This window comes from Anguilla rostrata, chromosome 4, assembly GCF_018555375.3.
Source record: "Anguilla rostrata isolate EN2019 chromosome 4, ASM1855537v3, whole genome shotgun sequence".
NCBI lineage: Eukaryota > Metazoa > Chordata > Actinopteri > Anguilliformes > Anguillidae > Anguilla > Anguilla rostrata.
In genome coordinates, this window is record NC_057936.1 from 6,684,931 (window position 1) to 6,704,044 (window position 19,114).

At 42.0% G+C, this 19,114-nt stretch overlaps 1 protein-coding gene across 1 annotated transcript in view; it reads left to right on the forward strand.

Moving 5' to 3' along the window:
- The first annotated feature begins 415 nt into the window (after window positions 1-415).
- The window catches only part of onecut3a (one cut homeobox 3a), a 24,059-nt gene continuing 5,360 nt past the window's right edge, over window positions 416-19,114 (forward strand). The window contains exon 1 of the mRNA XM_064330317.1: window positions 416-2,314. Coding sequence (XP_064186387.1) covers window positions 1,276-2,314 — 1,039 coding nt within the window. The 5' untranslated portion in view covers window positions 416-1,275. The remainder of the gene's footprint in view (window positions 2,315-19,114) is intronic.

Sequence of the window (19,114 nt, forward strand, 5' to 3'; positions counted from 1 at the left end):
TCAGCCTATTGTGCGAACGTATTAAACAAGGGACACGTGGAAGAGGCCACTGCACCGCAGATTACGTTGAGGTTTCTCGAATAATTACAGTTTAAGGGTAGACATTTGAGCGATAGCTATCCCACCTTGAAGGGCTCTGACCTGGACGTAATCAACATGTCTCCTTAACTCTGATTTTTAATTAGATGCTGCGTAATGTTCTTCCCAAAAGAAATTTGGCGAGTGACGATGAATGAACTCGCTGTACTTATGGAAAAACAAAACACTTGCATTCAGTTGAGAGTCACTGGCAGAGGAGGGTTGTGTATTATTTGATCCTGTTTATATTAGGATACGGCGAGGGGAATTAAATGTTGACACTACGTCAAAACAAACGAAAAAAACACGAACTGATGATGGTAAAATAACTCTTGACAATACATGCAGTATGACATAAAATATATTTCCATCGTCTCTGGCAAGTAAATTACTTATTAACTGTGAGGATTCATGTTGATATTCAGGCGCCAGGTTAAGGTTTTATCAGGGAAACCCTCTTGCAGCGCGTCACTAATCCAAGACGATTTCTAGACATATAGTAAACTTAAAATGCTCAGCGACCATGGATTGTGTTCAAAGCACTACTTTACAATCGCTGTTATATCTTATCTGTTTTAGCTGTTACCAAATTGTGTATTTTAAAATTGATTATGAAGGAAAACACGACTGTTATCTGTTTTCAAAGTAATCGCACTCTGTGCGTGTTCAGTCGATCGCGCATTCGTGCGGATAGAGTAGGCTACCTAGACAGGACGGGTTTCTGCCCTGTCTGTCCGCGCGGTCTGTGTGCTTTCAGGACCAGAATACAGTGCGCGCATACATGCGCACGCACAGTCACATATTAAGCACACTCGCGCGCGCGCAAACATACACACTGACAGCAGCCTGCTGCTAAGGCTTCTGTGGGAGCGCTGGTCTATTGCGAATGAGGTACAAGCGCGTACTGCCACCGAGATCATACGAGCGTACGTTGGTTTGAGGCGCAGTTCTCTCTCGGACGAAGTGAAACATCTCGTGAAATCATGCTGGATTGACTGCGGAGGAGCTATTACAATCAATGGCTTGGCTTTGAAATCGTTTGAAATTTATCGGTCGGAAAGGAGAAAGGAGGAGTGTGCGTGTGTGTGTCTGAGAGAGAGAGAGAGAGAGAGGGAGAGAGGGAGCGAGAGAAAGGGAGAGAGAGAAAGCGAGAGAGAGAGAGGAGGGAGGGAGGTGGAAATAAAGATTCTTTCAACGATGGAACTTACAATGGAAAACATTGGGAATCTACACGGCGTATCTCACTCTCATCAAACGGGCGACTTGATGAGCTCTGCTCACGGACGGCAGCCCCCGACATCGCATCGGAACTTGGTGTCGCACGGACGGTCAGCGATGGTGTCCAGCATGGCTTCGATTCTGGAAGGGGCCGGGGAGTACCGGACAGATCACACGTTGTCCGGTCCCCTTCACCCCGCGATGACCATGTCGTGCGACTCCGGAATGAGCCTGAGCAGCACCTACACCACGCTGACACCGCTGCAGCACCTGCCCCCCATCTCCACCGTCTCGGATAAGTTTCACCACCATCCCCACTCGCATCCGCATCACCACCCAGCACATCAGCGCCTCACCGCCGGCAACGTAAGCGGAAGCTTTACGCTCATGCGGGACGACAGGAGTCTAGCCTCAATGAGCAATCTGTACGGCCACTACCCGAAAGACATGTCCGGCATGGGTCAGCCACTGTCGCCGCTCTCCAACGGCCTTGGCTCTTTGCACAACTCTCAGCAAACTCTCTCCGCGTACGGCCCCGGCACCCATCTCTCAAATGACAAGATGCTCAGCCCGGGGGGCTTCGAGTCCCACGCAGCCATGCTGTCCCGGAGCGAGGAGCACTTGGCGCGGGGTTTAGGGGGTCACGGGGCCGGCATGATGTCAACTCTAAACGGCATGCACCACCACGGCCACCCGCACTCTCAGGCCAACGGGTCCATGCTTTCTGAGAGGGACCGGCAGACCGCGGGGGGCGGGCAGGGCGGCGGGTCGGGGCAGGTGGAAGAGATCAACACCAAGGAGGTGGCGCAGCGGATAACGGCGGAGCTCAAACGCTACAGCATCCCTCAGGCCATCTTCGCCCAGCGGATCTTGTGTCGTTCCCAGGGTACCCTGTCTGACCTGCTACGGAACCCCAAACCGTGGAGTAAACTCAAGTCCGGCAGGGAGACCTTCCGACGGATGTGGAAGTGGCTGCAAGAGCCGGAGTTTCAGCGCATGTCAGCTCTCAGACTAGCGGGTGAGTGCGAGGAGAGATGCTCTAAACTTACTTCCGAGGCAAAAAAAAAGAAAGTATAGGGAGAATCAGCGTAAATAACTGTGAGATAAAACAATGTTTGTACCCGGAGACACTCAGGGAGTGACCTGGTGATCTACCGTAAACTAGAAAGTTTACTTAAAGTTTCATTTTTACATTTTCATGGTTGGTCAGTCACAATCATCATTTCTGTATCTCAACACCCCCCACCCCCCCACCCCCCACCCCCCCACCCCCCACCCCTCGGAGAACTGCATTGCACCGCGGTCATGCAATGGTTAAAATATTGTACTGTGGGCAATATGCTATCAATCCACATTTCACGAGCGTGTCGGTTGCAGTTCGCGCGGAGGCAAAGGCGAAACAAAGGAACTGCAGGAGCTTCTTTGTTTGGGGGAGAATATGAGAAACATAAAATGGCAATGGCAGGGAGGGGAAAGCAACTTGAAATTTGATGCCATTTCACGTACGAGTATTTATAAACAATTTACCACTTCTTTTAAAATCACAATAAGCAGTGCCATTACACGTTACGCAATCGTAAAAAAAAGCCTCGTAGTTATCAACGATTTTCTGTCAAAGGCGCCTGCACAGACCTTGTCTGCTGGTGGCTGGAAGAATCGGTGTGCGTTTTGCAATCTTGATTCTAAAGGTCATATTTGTATTTCAAGCATGTCCCCTCTTTTTCTCGTGGGCCCCAGCATCTCCTGTCTTCGTGGCGAGGCGCAAACAATCTGAACCTGAGCCGCCAGCCCTAGGAGTTAGGTCAGGGGCGCGTGACCTTCCGTTGATCGATACTTCAGTGTCCAGCGTCCCTTTTTAAAGTAGCGTATACTGATCAATGATCGATTCGGACCTGAAAGCCAGTTTAACACACTCTGTGGCTTTTGTCCTTCATTTTACCCACTGTATAAACCGTAAGTTTTGTGTCATCCACGCGCGCACAATCAGTATTGCGCATGACTTAAATATGTTTTAAACAATCAATGAATTGTATAAACGGACTAACTGAGAAGCCACGTGCATTCAACCTATTTGTAATTATCCATAATGATATTGCATGCATAATGATTTCAGCCCCGGAATAGTTATATAACAAAACGTTCAGTGTTGATAATCAGTGTTTAAAATGTTCAGGTTTACAGGTGTATACCATGAGTTATGCCTGCTAACACGTTTTGAACATTAAAAAAGTCTGTTTTTGTTTGTTGGTTTCAGAATTTCACTAAATTCCCATAGGCCAGAGCCAACAACATCAACAGACTAAACTCCCCAACACAAATCCATTCCCAGAAAAGATATTTCTTAAACAATCGATTTTTAACATAGCATCTATAGATTTATGTGCGAAAAACCGGGAAATCCATATATGTTAAAGATCAAAATAATTGAGTATCAAATTGACTATTAAAAATTGATTTACACCCGGTCTTACCCACTGGATGCTACATGAGTGGCTGATGTATTGCATATTGTGGGCCTATACTGTGGACTATTGTTTTTCGTGGTATGACATTTTTAAAAGCAGGTATTTAGTTATTCTCTGGCTACAGAGTCGTTTACGAAAGCATTTATATTGAGGGCAGTATCTAATTGAACAGTACCCGTTGTTAAACTATTAACATAACCTGAAAACTTCATAGGACTAGCTGCAATGCACGAATTTGAAACTCGATATTTGTAAAAACACACATATTGATGTATGTTGACAATGTATGTTGCCATTGCCTGTGATCAGTATCATAAATTGTAACTTAAAATTGAAATACGTCATGGAATATTTTAATGGTGAGCATGCAAGCGAGTAGGCTAATGAGTCAAATTGCAGATAATGCTATCATCTGTTCAAAACTGATCTCGTGCAATGTATTGCTCGACCCCGGACACGAGTTAAGAGTATTAATTCATGTCTTTGAAACATTCGACGAAAAACAAACAGATGGGTAGAGATTACAGAAAATTTGCGAAATATTCACAAAGAATTGGAGTTAAGCTGGTGCTGGGGGAGGGGGGGGGGGTGCCTATAGGAATCAATGACACTTTCTGTGTATTTTCTGCGATGGCCTTCTCCCTTCTTCGACCACTCAGCTCTGCTCACTGCAAAACTACGTCACACATTATTTCTATATGCCGTATTTCAGCGGACGGTTCAATTAACCAGGTATAGTGGCATATTTTAGTTCCAGTCAATGCTCTATTGAAAAGCACTTAATGGAATGTAAATTGTTCCTTTGCGCATTTACAGGGGTTCTGGTAAATAAAGATTTAAACACTCCACAATTGTCTCTTTAAGTACCGTTGCTGTTAAACCTAATTGGGCTGCAGGCTTTTATATCTTGGTCACCACAATAAAAAGCATCTAGCCGTTGGTTCTTCATCAGTATACAGTAAGGCGAGAGGCATGTATGCGGGCACATGCCTGGCATGGTCTTAACTGTATGTATGTATGTATGTATGTATGTGTGTATGTGTGTAAGAATGTCTGTATGTACGTATCTCTCTCTTTGTGTGTGTATACGTGTGTGCTTAGGCACACATTAAAATCGCTAATAAAATTACATATTTGTGTTTTAGTTTGACGTATAGATTATACTTTGCATTTGTAAAATAATAATAATAATAATAATAATAATACTAATAATAATTATTACTATTAGATTATTGTTAGTTGTTAGAAGTAGTATTAGTAGTAGTAGTAGGCCTAATAGTAGTAGGCCTAGTATTTATTGTTATCGCTTATTACCATGAGCATAATGGGAAAACAAATGAAGTTCCTTTATTTCGTAGTTTTTTTGGGGGGTCGGTAAATGTAATTGTCTCGTCGGCCTTGTCGACTGTGCAGAAAAGGTTCGAACTGGTGACTTGGTGCCGGCGTGTGAGTAGCCCTTGTGCTGTCAGCGATTCCATACAAAATGCATTTGGACAAAATGACAAATGAATATGGTATGCAGATGGTCGGGGCTACATTTTACTTATTGCATTTAAATTTGCTATTATCCCCGAGCGCATGTGGGTTAGAAGAAGGCGATGGGGGTTGCGTTTCAAAGGGGGTAGGCTGTCCATACTTGCATGGCTACCTCAATCAATAAATTCAAATTACTATTCCGAATTCATCACAGTCAAAAAAAAATCAATTCCTTTGCCTGCCTAGGCTAATGTATGAATGGCAGTGTCGGAGTAACAGCAGAAAAAAAAATCCACAGGTAAGGTGTGTGTGTGTATGCGTGCGTGTGTGTGTGCTTGCAGGCGTGCGTGTGCGCGCGCGCCGGCGCGTAAGAGCGCGTGCTGTGGGTGGAGAGTGGATTAATCACCTGTGCTGAACGAATCCATTGTTCGTGCAGATGTGACGGAATGGGTCCGCGTGGAACAGCAGGCGAAAGTGGTAGTGCTAACCGCCCTGACAACCGTGTAAATAGAAATTTAAGAGGTCTCTGGGTCGGGTCACGTGCGTCGCTTTGGTCGGTTAATGTTGCTTTTAACAAGATTATCAGGAGCGAAGTTAATCACACTTGTATTCACACTTCTGGTGCGGTTTTGGGAAGAAGCGAGATGGAATTCTGGACCGCCTGGTGACAGAATAACAGGTTACTTTAACAACTAATTAAAGGACTTTGACTGCAAGTGGCCCCATAGGGTTGCAGTAACCGTGAATAATAGGGTGCTGCTATTTACCGTCAAAACAAAATAACAAATTGGAGTTGCGTTAGAATCACTATTAGCATTCTCGCCAGTTTAAATGAACACGTGAGTAGTGTTGGTAATATTCTTCTCTTACAATCAAAACATTACAAAATAATGGCGTGATGCAATTTGATGGTATTGAAACTCTACCGTTGGTTCAATCGTCTAAATAAAGACGATTTATTTATCAATGAACGTAATTGTTGACAGTTCTGGGCATGGCCCGAATCGATGTAAACCTACGGGGTAAGCCTGCAGCCTGTCGCCGAACCACAGCTGCAGGGGGGCTCTCGTCAAAGTTGAAAAACAGTATTAGCAGGGACAGTGGCGATGGCGTACGCCCACGCGATACAAAGGTTAAAATATAAACAGAGGGATGACACTGAAGGTGCGTTGTAGACGGCAAAACAGCACTGTAAACAGTCAACAAGACGCGGGCCAAAAAGGGATGCCGGCATGCCGAGAGAAACGTTTAAAGATTGCATTAACGATGAAAAACCATTCGTCTCTGCATCTGTGTTGAATTCCACACTCCATCTCAATGTATTTGGTCGGGTCAATAACGTAGTGATCGATAAGGATAGCCAGTGCGTCTATCAATTATTCCGCCTCAGCACTCTTTCCCATAGGACTCTCACTGAAAGGGGGGTGGTGGTGTAGAGAGAGAGAGAGAGAGAGAGAGAGAGATGGGGGGGGGGGGTATTCTGGGTGACCATAACGAGAAAATAATGGTAGACTGGAAAACCAGAAAAAAAAAAAAACCTTCTCTCTCGGCTGAGATTGTGTTACCTCTGTAGGAGACCGTGCGGCAGAATCACTCACAATATGTCCTCCGAGGATTCGGTTATACAATCAGCCAGGATCTGTGTAAACATACCTCCTCCGACGCTTTGTTTCAGACACATGCTCGAATGAACAGAGGAGGGCAATTGAGAGAAGACGTTATTACCCTCTCCCGGAGGGTTATACATTTGACTCAGTAGGCCTACGCTTGTCCGTCTGTCTGCCTGCATCGGTGGACCGCCGTTTTGCGGCTCGAGGTAGACGTTGCATCAACGGTTTGCATTCCTGACTGCACTTGTTGGAATCTCCAATGAAAAATCTCATGTCCTAAATAGGCAAAAAAGAAAGAAACGCACATAATCTTTGCGCGGGCGTGTGCAATCTGCCCACCGATACAAACAATAACCTACGCGCGCGCATTTGTAGCTGTCTACGAAAATGGCACGATTTACAAACAAGATCTCACCGTTTTTCCAATAGTGGTACGTAGCCTATGTACATAATCGACCATTAGCCTATATAGTATGCTACAGAATGCAGAATGCAAAATGACATAAATAGGTGATATTTTAGTGTTTTAAATGTAAAATGTATAAAGAACTAGCCTACGTCCATTAACAATAATAGAACTAGCCTGCATCTTCTTATTAATTACCAAGCACTTTATTAAAAGGAAGTAAACGAGAACAAATGAGGTGGAAATGTCAGCTGTGACAAATGTATATTCGTGAAGTTCCATTGTTCCCACATTTGAACACAAATATCTGCTCGCGAGAGGAATTTGTACAGAGGCATGGCCTTTTTCAGATTTGCCTTTCCTTTCTCGCCCCCCCCCCCACACCACACACACACACACACACACACACACACACACACACACACACACTCTCTCTCTCTCTCGCTCTCTCGCTCTCCCCCTTATTTCTGTTTGGAGAGCCTGGAACCGTGGAAGCATCACCCCACCCCCTCCCAATCCAATTCCCCTCTGGCCTCACGGACCATCATGCATCGCGGTGCTCCATCCTGGTGGATTTGCTTGGCTCAGTAAATAGGAGATCGATATCAGCCGAACCTCGATGGACCTCCACCCCCACCTACCCCCCAAACACAAATACATCACAAAGCAAGTGCATATTAGTCATGTAATGATATTTCTTGTTCTGGTACCACCAGATTTTAGTATCCGCCTAACGACTATGCACACTGTCTATAGACTTTGACGCTTTTGATAACCTATGTCGTTTCATAGCGTACCGGCTGTCTGATTTAACAAAAATGTAATTTGTATTTTTCGAAAACAAATAAACGGCTTTTTGCGGATATATTTTGGTAGCATCACCGCAGTTCGCTGCGGTTCGCTGGGGTCACTCACCAAACATGCAGTTAACCGGGTCTTGATCTCTCGAACTCAGGGCTATTTGCCATTTCCTGAACAGGAACATTTGAAGAAAGTTCTTCCAGTGTTATATATATATATAATGTTGCTCACTTCACACACCTTATGTGATAACATTGAAAATGTCGCTTTCGGAAGCTGCGAAGTACCATACGTTTGAACGAATGCCATAGGGGATGTGCGAGGTGCGGAGGTCAAAGTGTAAGACAGAACGGGGTTGCTAACCAACGCTTTTGGTGTCAGACACGCTTATGGGACTGTCTCACGCTGTCACGCTACCCAGACACATCTCACGGCAAATGGAGAGACCACAGTTGGAAACCCTGCAGAAGTGTGTTTACCAGGGCGACACTCTGTCTGGAATATGGCGGCTTCCTCGACGCCTCATGATACCCAGGGTTATTTTTTTATAGCTAGTGTTCCCCGCTAACAGCGCACACAATTCCACTCATCAACAGCCCGAACGTCTTAGCTATTAACGGCGTCCTCGCCTCTTCATTGTTGGAGAAATAATGCGCGCAAATGTGACTGAGATAATCATCGTTGCCACTGGAGTCAGTCGCGCTCTTCCACAGACAACACACTCCAGACAGCCAGACAGTTCAGAATCCACGAGACCTGGCGTTTTCAGGACTGGAAGGTAGAGGCAGGCCAGCAGTATGATCGATACCCACTTTAATAATTGATAGGCGAGTGGCGAAGACGGGGAGGGGGAGAACTGTGTGGCTGCGGTTACACGGTCGCTCTTCGGTAAGCAAAGCTTAAAGCAAAGCGCGCGGTAAATACTGATATAAACAACATTAACATCGACGAACTCCCAACAAGTGCGTGTGTGTGTGACTGGTGAATTGAAGAAGGTGCTTCATCCTCGCAATTCTAAAGAAATGCTGTATCCCATTCGGCTATTTATTTAATTTCAGTTACAAGTACAATGTGTCTGTTCTACGTAAATGTCCGCGTGCAATCTAAAAGTCGAGCTGGCATTTGAGGTTTGAAGGTTGCAGCAATGGAATCAAACGAACTGCGCTCACGTGTCACGCCACGCAGTAGCGTCTCGTCTCTCTGCCACCCGCATGTATGTGTGCGCGCGCGCGCGTGTGCGTGTGATTGGGATATAGAGTGTCTGCGCTATACATTGTTAAGGTTGATCTGACTCCCTCTGAATCGGTATCGATTTCCATTCCCTGGTCTCTCCTTTCCATCGGTGCAGCGGGAACAACATAAAGCAGGCTAGCCTCCCCCAACACACACAGCCCCCTCCCCGCTCTCCCACCACTGCAACAACACCACCTTTCCCATCAACAGCTCACCCTTCACCACGTACAGCTGACTAACACACATGCCTACATTCGTTGTGTGTCGACAAAGACAGCAAATGACCAATCACACGTAAGCGTTTTATAGACCACGCCAATTTTTGATCAGGCATTTTTAACGCGTTTGTTCAGTCAGGACAGTACAGGGCAGCTTGTAGCTAGTAGTCAGACACACTTGCAGCGACTGATGCATGTACAATTTTCATATGCAACAGCTCATTACAAACAGTAGTTTAAGTGTGCAAACATGGAATGCGAGGTTATGTGCTGAGATGTTGTTTATTCTTTAAACTATCATCTGCAGAATGCGACAATAGTTAAAGAATTGTGGGATGAACGTCAGAACACCGAATGCGGTGAAAATTTATGCGCACTTTAAGTGGGGGGGGGGGGGGGGGATTTCATTGCAAGAGGATCGATTTAATCAGGACAATTTTCCCACAGCTTTGCACCAAAGCCAGAACTAGGTATAATATGAACTGGGTGTAGTAATATGAACTCATTCTAGCTGTAATGTACAGACTATTGTATAGCTTAAGCTATGTTTTCGTAGCCTTTCTGTAGTCTGCAACTCGTGACTTAATATCATGTACAAGCCAGATGATTCAGCGGAGCAATTTAGCATCAATTTAATAGAAACAAAGCTAAAACGACACCGGCTCTATCAACACTCATAAAAGTGTAGGTTAGGCGCAATTATGTGTCCAGCATTTGTCTCGCGTTTCTATTTTAGACTTAATTCATGGCTCTGTGCAGTATTCCGTGGCCCTTCCTTCAAAACCAGATCAATAGAAGGAACGACCTTACAGTCAAATTGCCTGGAGACTCCTCGCTGTACGCAAAATCTGCATCAACGGATTGACTGTGATTTACCTCCGCAGTTTCAAGCATACTGCGATGCAAGAGGTGCAAATATGTTCAGTTCCATTATCACCGATCGGATAATAGAACTGGTATTGTAGCCTATGGACAGACCTACAATGGACGTGAGAATCTGCCACCAGAAACCGTCAACAGACGTTAAAATATGTAACATCAGGTATGCTTATATGCACCAGATAAGCTTGCAGGTGCCGTCAATTCAGAAAACAAAACTAACTACATTATTAGTTGGGTGGCATGTAGGCTATAGCATACACACTGGGAGAAATCTCATATTGTTGTGTTTGAGTGAATGTGAGGCAGACAAAACAAAGCATACAAAACGTCATAAGCAACATACTGATTTTTCACCAGGTAAAAAAACTCCTAAATAATATATGCAAATGAAATGGCAAAACCATAAAACATAGGACAGAAGCGATATGAACAACTTTTCAGTGTGAGAGGTTATTTCTGTTTAAGCAAGGACAGGGTCGCTAAGTGTCCAGTGCGGATACCCCCCCCCCCCCCCTCCGTATGCACCGCAGGAAACCCCGATTCTCACTTGTGGACCCGGATTGTAAATCTTCGGATGTGGGCGCTGAAATGCATACTGTCTCCACTCTTTCGTCCTGGCCGCTTATCTGACATCCTGACAGGCCATAGTTTATTAAAAGTCCGATAATGGCTTGTTTATTGTCTAGTCCACGGCGGGTGTTGTAGCCCACGACTAACCTGAAGGCAACGGCAAAGGAGAGAATGGGCCTTCGCTTCGGTTTCTCTGAGACAAACAGGCGGAAGCTTTTAAACCAAGATTAGTTTTTTTTTTCTTAAAATAAAAATCAATATAGATCCATAAATAATTACTGTAGATGAAAAACAAAAATACTTGTAATAGAGCCTACTAATGCTAAGCCTTCTTATAATCATAATAATAATAATAATAATAATAATAACAATGATAATAATAACAATAATAATAATAATAATAATATAACAAAACAACAACAATAATACATATAATAATTATTATAATAATAATACGATTTCAGAATGTACTGGCTCCTATTAAAATTTTATAGGTGTGGCCATTTCAAATCAATAATCAAAGGTACTAACACTAAGCATGTTTGTTTCTGAACCTGATTAATTATAGAGTGCCCAAATATATGAACTCGGGAAATGTAGAGTGCTGATTCGCACAATCTGCACAGCAGTCGATTTGGACTGGACACAGTGTAAACAAACCAAGGGTTTGTTTCAGAGGTTCCCTATAACCTTAGCACATTTTGTCCTTGAATTGAAGCAGGCCCTATCTAGCTTTTATTATGAGTATTCACATCAACTGAACTCGTATTAAAGAAAAGCAAATAGGCCAACCACTTCCCATCTTACTCTGAGATTGAGAAAGTGCATTGTCAACGATGCGCACTATTGCCCCAATTGTTATTATACTATTTATTGTCTAATGTTAGTAAACATTTATATAATAAAACTAATTCGGAAAATTATTTTAATTCGCCAATGAGAATATAGAGGCGTTATCTTTTTGGTTAGAGCAGGGTTTTTTTTAAACATTGCTATACAAAGTTAGCCCACTAAAAAGTGTTACGATCCGCTGAGAAGAAAGTCGTTGTGGACAGTGAGAGGCTATATTTGTGGGGAAAGTTTTTTGGAAAAGGAATTGAACAAATGTTAAAATGAAGCTATCTTTTTTTAAAGAATACTAAAACGCATAAACGTTAAAGAGTAAAACGAATTTGTATTCTCAAAATGTATAGTGAACGGGAAAAACGGTGTGTGTTGACCCTACTTAATTTAAATGAAGTAAGCGTTAAAAATAATACTTTCGGTCAACGGATGGCAGACAGATTGACCCTGGCAAAAAATAAATAAATTAATAAATAAAATGTGGGCACCAACTGCCCCCCCCGTCCCCATCATCCAATGCCCAGTAATCTTTACCCGAAGCAACAACACGTTGACTCCACTCCGGATCGATAGGATCAAAACCACAGGAACACACTCCTAGCACCCACGGTTGAAACGGCTTTAGGCTACGTACGACACAGATCAGCAGATGCACAATGTGACAGTGGAACGCTGTAGGCTAGTAAGTGTCCCGATGCAACAGATTAAGTATGGGTAACGAGCGGGTATTTTTTTTTAAATAAAAAAAGAAACTTTTAAAGATAGTGGTTATTAAAGCTACTGTTGATGTACCATTTACGGAAGTAGGCATACTTAATATCTTAACCAGATGCGCAGGCTACACTATTACGTGTTATTTCAAAGTGGATAAATCTCAGTAGGCGTGTAATTTGGTAACACGATAAAACAATATCGGTATGCTTCATTCTTGTTACTGTAATTTATATAAAGAATAATTTATATTCTTTATATTTATCCCATAATATATATATATATATATATATATAGAAATGTTATCAAGAACGAACAATTAACTAATAAAAGTGACAATGTGGAAATAGAAAGCCGTAGAGACGTAGGTACATAAATCACATTATATAAATACTGATGAGATGTAGCTTAGGCTGTATAAAATTAGTGCAATGGCATATTACTTATTTTTTAAAGCAATTTACGGTAAGCTAATTTGTTTTTTAATGCCCTTAGACTGCTTCCTGCGTGAGATACGTCGTTGATTTCATAATTCAGTATATTCGCTTTAAATAACATGTCAATAGGAAATTACGAATGACGAATCTGATTTGAGAACGTAACTATACAACAGTAATTATCTGAAATAATTTTATTATGAATACCACTAGGGTGTAATGTAACGTATCCCTTAGACAACAGCCACAACCAGGGGTGTAGCACAAAATTCTGGGCCCTATACATAAGCAGTCTCTGTGGGCCCCCTTCCTCTCTTGATCCATGTCTCTCACGCATCATTCCAGGCTTTTCGAGGGCCCTCTCCCCATTCGGGCCCTGGGTAGTCAGTCCCACTTTCCCCCCCACTACGACACCTCTGACCACAACTACAACAGCAACAACAACATCTACGACGACAACAACAAGAATTCAGCAATATTAATTTTCTAAAATGGGGCTGGATCTACAGGACTGTCGCCCCAAATAGCCTAGATGTTGCCAATTAATACTTTTCTGTCAAGTAACACGAAAAACTCTCTCAAAACTGTAAACTGTGCCTTTCGTGTACATTTGTATGCGTGGGTTACTGCGTCTAATCTCTGCCAAAAATGCAGGGAGAAGATGCTGATGTCATTATAGCGCCGTGAGAGGGGAGCATGATGACTGGCATCATTATACCAGTCCGTTTACCTTATGTGTCTACAGGTTGTCACGAGGTTGTGAATATACGGTATTTACATGAGTGAATGTAGCCTAAACTGACACATTTGAAAGAAAACTGATACAAGCCACTTCTTTTTCCAAACCTTTGCCGGCATTATGAATAGTTGTAAAATACACGATTTCGCTTAAATAAATAAATAAATAAATAAATAAATAAATAAATAAATAAATAAATAAACAAACAAACAAACAAACAAACAGGATCTCCATTGAACTCCAGTACTATAGCCGAGTGTTCATCCCGTTCGCATTTCTCTCCACCCATGCAGTGGCCACACCATATAAATTTGCCTCGCGGTTCAATAGATGTCACTAAAGTCCTTAACATGTAGGCTACTGGTTGTTAATAATAAACAGTCCAGGTCTCCAATTCCATTCAAGCAACGACATCACTGTTTTCACACCTTCGAAAGTGAACTGTGTTTCACTGGTTCACCGATCACCAGAAAATCCGTGTTTTTTTTTTTTCAATACGCCAGTTAATAATTTTAATAATATGAATTATGTTAATCTTGTAGTAGATTATAGCCTACAGTTTTCGTGCCTCCATCCCAACCTCTGCAAAACATTACAGCGGTCCAGCCTCAGCGAATCGACCTTGGAGATGCAGTGCCTGCATACCTGATAAAAAATGCGCGCCGAAGCATAGATTTTTCCACAAGCGAAAATATTAAATATAGACGAAAAATAAAATAAAGGAGGAGGAGGGATGGTTACAGGCCTAATTATGGGAATATACTTGATATTATAGTCGGTGCGTTTTTTTTCTTTACAATCACACAAGATGGTAACTCCACATAATTTGAATTATAAATAAATTGTGAGATTTTGGAGCTTTTTTTCCAAGTGACGGCATTCGTTCCAGAAGCAAGTGCAAAAAAATATTAAATTATATTTACATGTTAGACCATGTGTATACATTCTAACTGTATAGTTACAGTGACACAAGTAATATTTTAGAAACCCCCAAAAACAGAAATTCTCTTACAGAACAACAAAATGTTTTCTCCCTTACCAAACCAAGCCTTTGCTATTTTTACTTTCTCAGTCCAGGTCCAGAGATATTATTTGATGAAGGGTTAGAAGGCGGAATTGCCCAAAGGCTCGAGTCTGTAAATGTATAGAGAGCATTTCCCCACCACGGGAGAGATTGTGCTAGCCACAATCCCTTCTTTATAAATTCCGTGTGTGTGTTTATGTTCGAGAGTGGCTAGAGTGTGTATGTGTGGTGTACTGCAGTGTAGTTGCAGACTGATGACACGACTGGAAGTACACGGTATTCAGTGGAAAGAACTGTAACCCTGTGGATAGTTTCTCACACTGACCTATGGGGAAAGAGGGGATTCGACCCCCCCCCCCCCCCCCCCATACACACATACACACACACACACCACACACACACCACCCAACACCCCACACAGCTAATTCTAAGTTTCAGTAATGCCTTGGTTCGCGAATGATTATATTGGTAAGTTGAGCAAACTGCAGAGAACGATATAATTAGCTTCTTGAGCTAGCTAGCTATCTAGGTTGTGGATTGACGTCAACAGCATCATCAGTCTAATTGACAGTGGATGCTGCTGGCCATGATGTTGAATGACAAGATTATTGTTGTTGTTGTTGTTATTATTGTTATTATTATTATTATTATTATTATTAGGTTTAAACCCAAGTGAAGTAGACTTCATTTTGCTTTCCATTTGTTATTTACTCTAGCTAATAAATGTAAAACACATACACTGATGTTTATCCGTGTTCACACACTGTTTAACATCTGGGACGGCTTCACCTCTCCTTTTCCTCCAGGGTGATAAAGGCTACCTGCGAGCATATTTACAACTGTACCTCCTCGCCTTGCGTCTGATGGGCTCATTAACCTGCGTAACGTTTTGGGACGGTGTCTGACATACTGCCTGCCCGCTTCTCACCTGCAGTATGCCCCGGCCAGTGTATGCACCGCACCCATTTTAATATCGCCCCCATTCAGCCCATCGATTCCACTCAGACCGGTTGGCTGCTCGGTGCGGTTGGTTATCGATTCCCCCCCCTGTTTCTCCCACTTCGACTCGAGGCAGCTCACACACCCCCGGCACGGCTGCTGAGGCAGCGTTCACACGCCCAAAATGCTGGCGCTATTTATTTAATAATTTATTCAAAGTATAAAATAAGTAGACATTTTCAGCTGTTTCCAGCTATTTCGGCTGTTCCACGTTCAAAGGAATAATTTATTTAGGCTTTGTCAAAGGGTTTATTTTCGGATAAGCACGTGAACACTGAAGCTGGGTTATTAGGATGATTTAAAAAAAAAAAAAAAAACACCAAATGGGATCATAAAACATGTTCATTTTCTGAACTTATCTTCTCAGAATATAATACTAACGTATCAAACAATTATCTGCCTGAACTGCATCGTACCATCGCACTGTATTGGATTAACTGACCTGAACAAATCGGCAAAATCACCGAACAGCCGCTGCCCAAATCCTGAAGTATCCCAGATTGTAGGGGCCTGCACATGCGCGGTGTGTAATTTTATGCATTTTCTGTATGACGGTATTTCAGTTTTTTAAAATTATCATTACCGCAGGTGCAGGCCTATAGCGAAATTACAGTCTAGGATATGTTGGCATCTGTCGTCAAAATTAAGAACATATGAAACACAACACTTTCATTAGCTTCCAAGTTGAAGCTAATAATAATGGTTGTTTCAAACCTTGGTAAATCATAGAGTATGATTCACTGGTATGCCCAAGTATTACAATTTATTAAGTCTGAGACGATGGTCATTCCAATACACTAGAGTGTGTATTCGTGAGATGTTTGGGTTTCGTTTCCTTAAATAATAATCAGATTAATTACCTTTTTAACTTTACAACTGTCGTTTAAAATGTTTTCTTGTGTGAATGGATGTCATTTAATTAATTATTATTATTATTTTTTGTGAGTGGATTGTCTTTGTTATTGTGACGAGCATTTGAGAATTTACATATTACCCGCAACCGATTATTCAGACAATTCCCCTCACACAATTAAGTATTCTTCTGAGAGGAATAAAGAACACCTGTTGTTAAATGACGTAGCAGTTTGGCTTGAAGTTTCAGTTTTCCAATCATTTGAAGAAAAAAAAAAGAAATGCCAAATTGTTATCAATATTTGGAGTTTTATCAAATTTGGGAGTGTAGTGTTTTGATCTGGAATAACCTGATCTATTCTGTGTAGTCGTGATGTCTTTTTCACAATTATACTGTTTTCAGAATCTGTTAAAGTACCGATGTGATATCTCTTCATGTAGGCCTGCTGCAAAGGTAAATACATGTTATTTATTCAGTTGTCATTTAAGGAAGTACTCACTTAAGTTTTATTAAAAAGCAAATGTTTAGAAAACCTTGACACACATCACTGCGGTGACGAAACATCTAGGATACGGAAAATTGTTCCATTTCACTCAGTAGCATCTGGATATTACGTCTTCACCTATTTGAATAATCAAAATAAGTGTAGTTTCTGAGTTCCCTACACCAGATAGTGTTTATTTTACGTCAATCATATATGGGTGTAGGCTATAGATGCGGGTCCCCAAAAGCCTGTGAATGTTATTTTTTTCTTTGTTTATTAGACACCGTAAAACGGATAAATTAGATTTAACTGAAGAGTTGTTTAATCATGTCTGTGGGCCCAGTGATAAGAGTGTCTTGGCAATAACATGACTGTCAAAATGGCGTGAATGTGTCAATGCAGTCAAGGCCGTAGGCCTACAATTCGAGATTTTCCTTTTTCTATTCGGTGCATCCTACGGTTAATTTAAATAACATCGGCCTAATGTTAGAAATACAAATGAGCAATAGCTGCAACAGGAGCCCTAAACTATGTTCCAGCTAAAGCTTTTAAATTTGGTGATTTGTTAGGGTTAGATTGACAGGAGAAAATCAGCTTGTTAGTAATAGAGGCGACCATATGCTGGAGTTGTGTAAAATGCCTAGAAGCAAAGTCGTTGGATGAAAACCGACATTATGTATTAAATTATCACTATATTAGCACCAATTCTCCCTCATTACATTAAGGAACATTGAGTTGGAAAGAGTAGTTACTTAGAGATGGGGAAAGCTTGGCACGGCCCTGCGGCTTGAGCTGCATAAATATATTACACACACCGGTTTTAAAAGCGTGCGTCAATCGATACTGGGACTATCAATCTGGGCAAAAACTTGAAAACAAGGACAACAGCAATAATATCAGCGTCGTCGTCATCGTCGCCATCACCATCATCATCAATAACTAAACCCACTATCGAAGGTTATTCTTTAAAACGGGCCGTGACGTTCCCTGATCAGTGTGCGTATAGCCTACATCACTCCAAAATTCGCATTCAGCCGGCAAATCGAATTGCTATGGTAATGAGTCTTGAAACTATGACAGCCATTTCAAGCCAAACGAGTTAAGCGAATATGTTTTAATTGCATTACGACGAAGGGAAGGCCAGCAATCGAGTCAGGTCGGACCGAGATCGTCAGTTACAGTTTTGTTTTGAATAAGCAGTGGCCTATGTCACGAGAAAAATGTAGGCTTCTGGCTATATTGTTATGAAGCATATTGCAGAGCAATTATACACGTATCCGGATGGAATTTCTTGGCAACATTTCGGAAAGGGGCGTGGACTTGCTGTTCACACATTTGTGGCTGACCTGTGTAGTGTAGAGGTTGACAGTACAAAAAAAGGCATTGCTTTCTTTGATTAAATGCAGCACAGACAGTTCATGCACGCTAGTATATCCAACCAATTCTCAGAAAAGATGCGCAAATGAATATGCTTAATTTGTTCGCCACAGGGCATACATTGTAATGTATATTTTAATTTATTGTGTATTTTGTTGGAAACAAAACAAACAAAATATACAAGCACATTGGTCTGTAGGTTAATGCGCGTATTGCCTTCCACAAATGAGGAAAACGTTGTTTTTGTATTATTCTGTGTGCATATTTTATACCTTAGACGCCTGGACGAGTGGTAAAAAAAATTACAAATAATACTAGCTCTGTCAAACTGGGAAATGCATTAGAACTGTTTAAATCGATGAATTAAAAGCCTAGACAAAAACTTTTCGTGTCTCTCTACACATACCTCCTCGGTTCTCTTCTGCGTCATGTAGCATATCATAAGCTAAGTCCACCCCGAAGGAGTCACTGGGAAAAAAAGAGGAGAATTATCAAAGAGATTCTAATTAGGAAAAACTGAATTTCACAGACGAGTTATTCATGAATCGATCAATCAGTATTGATTATTGGAGGGCTCTTCGTATCTCTCACGCGGTGTTACAAAGCATATTAAGGACTAGTTGAAAGGAGAAAGTAATAGTCGATGGTCTTTTTTTCAACCTTGGCGATTTATTTTTATTTTTTTCAGGT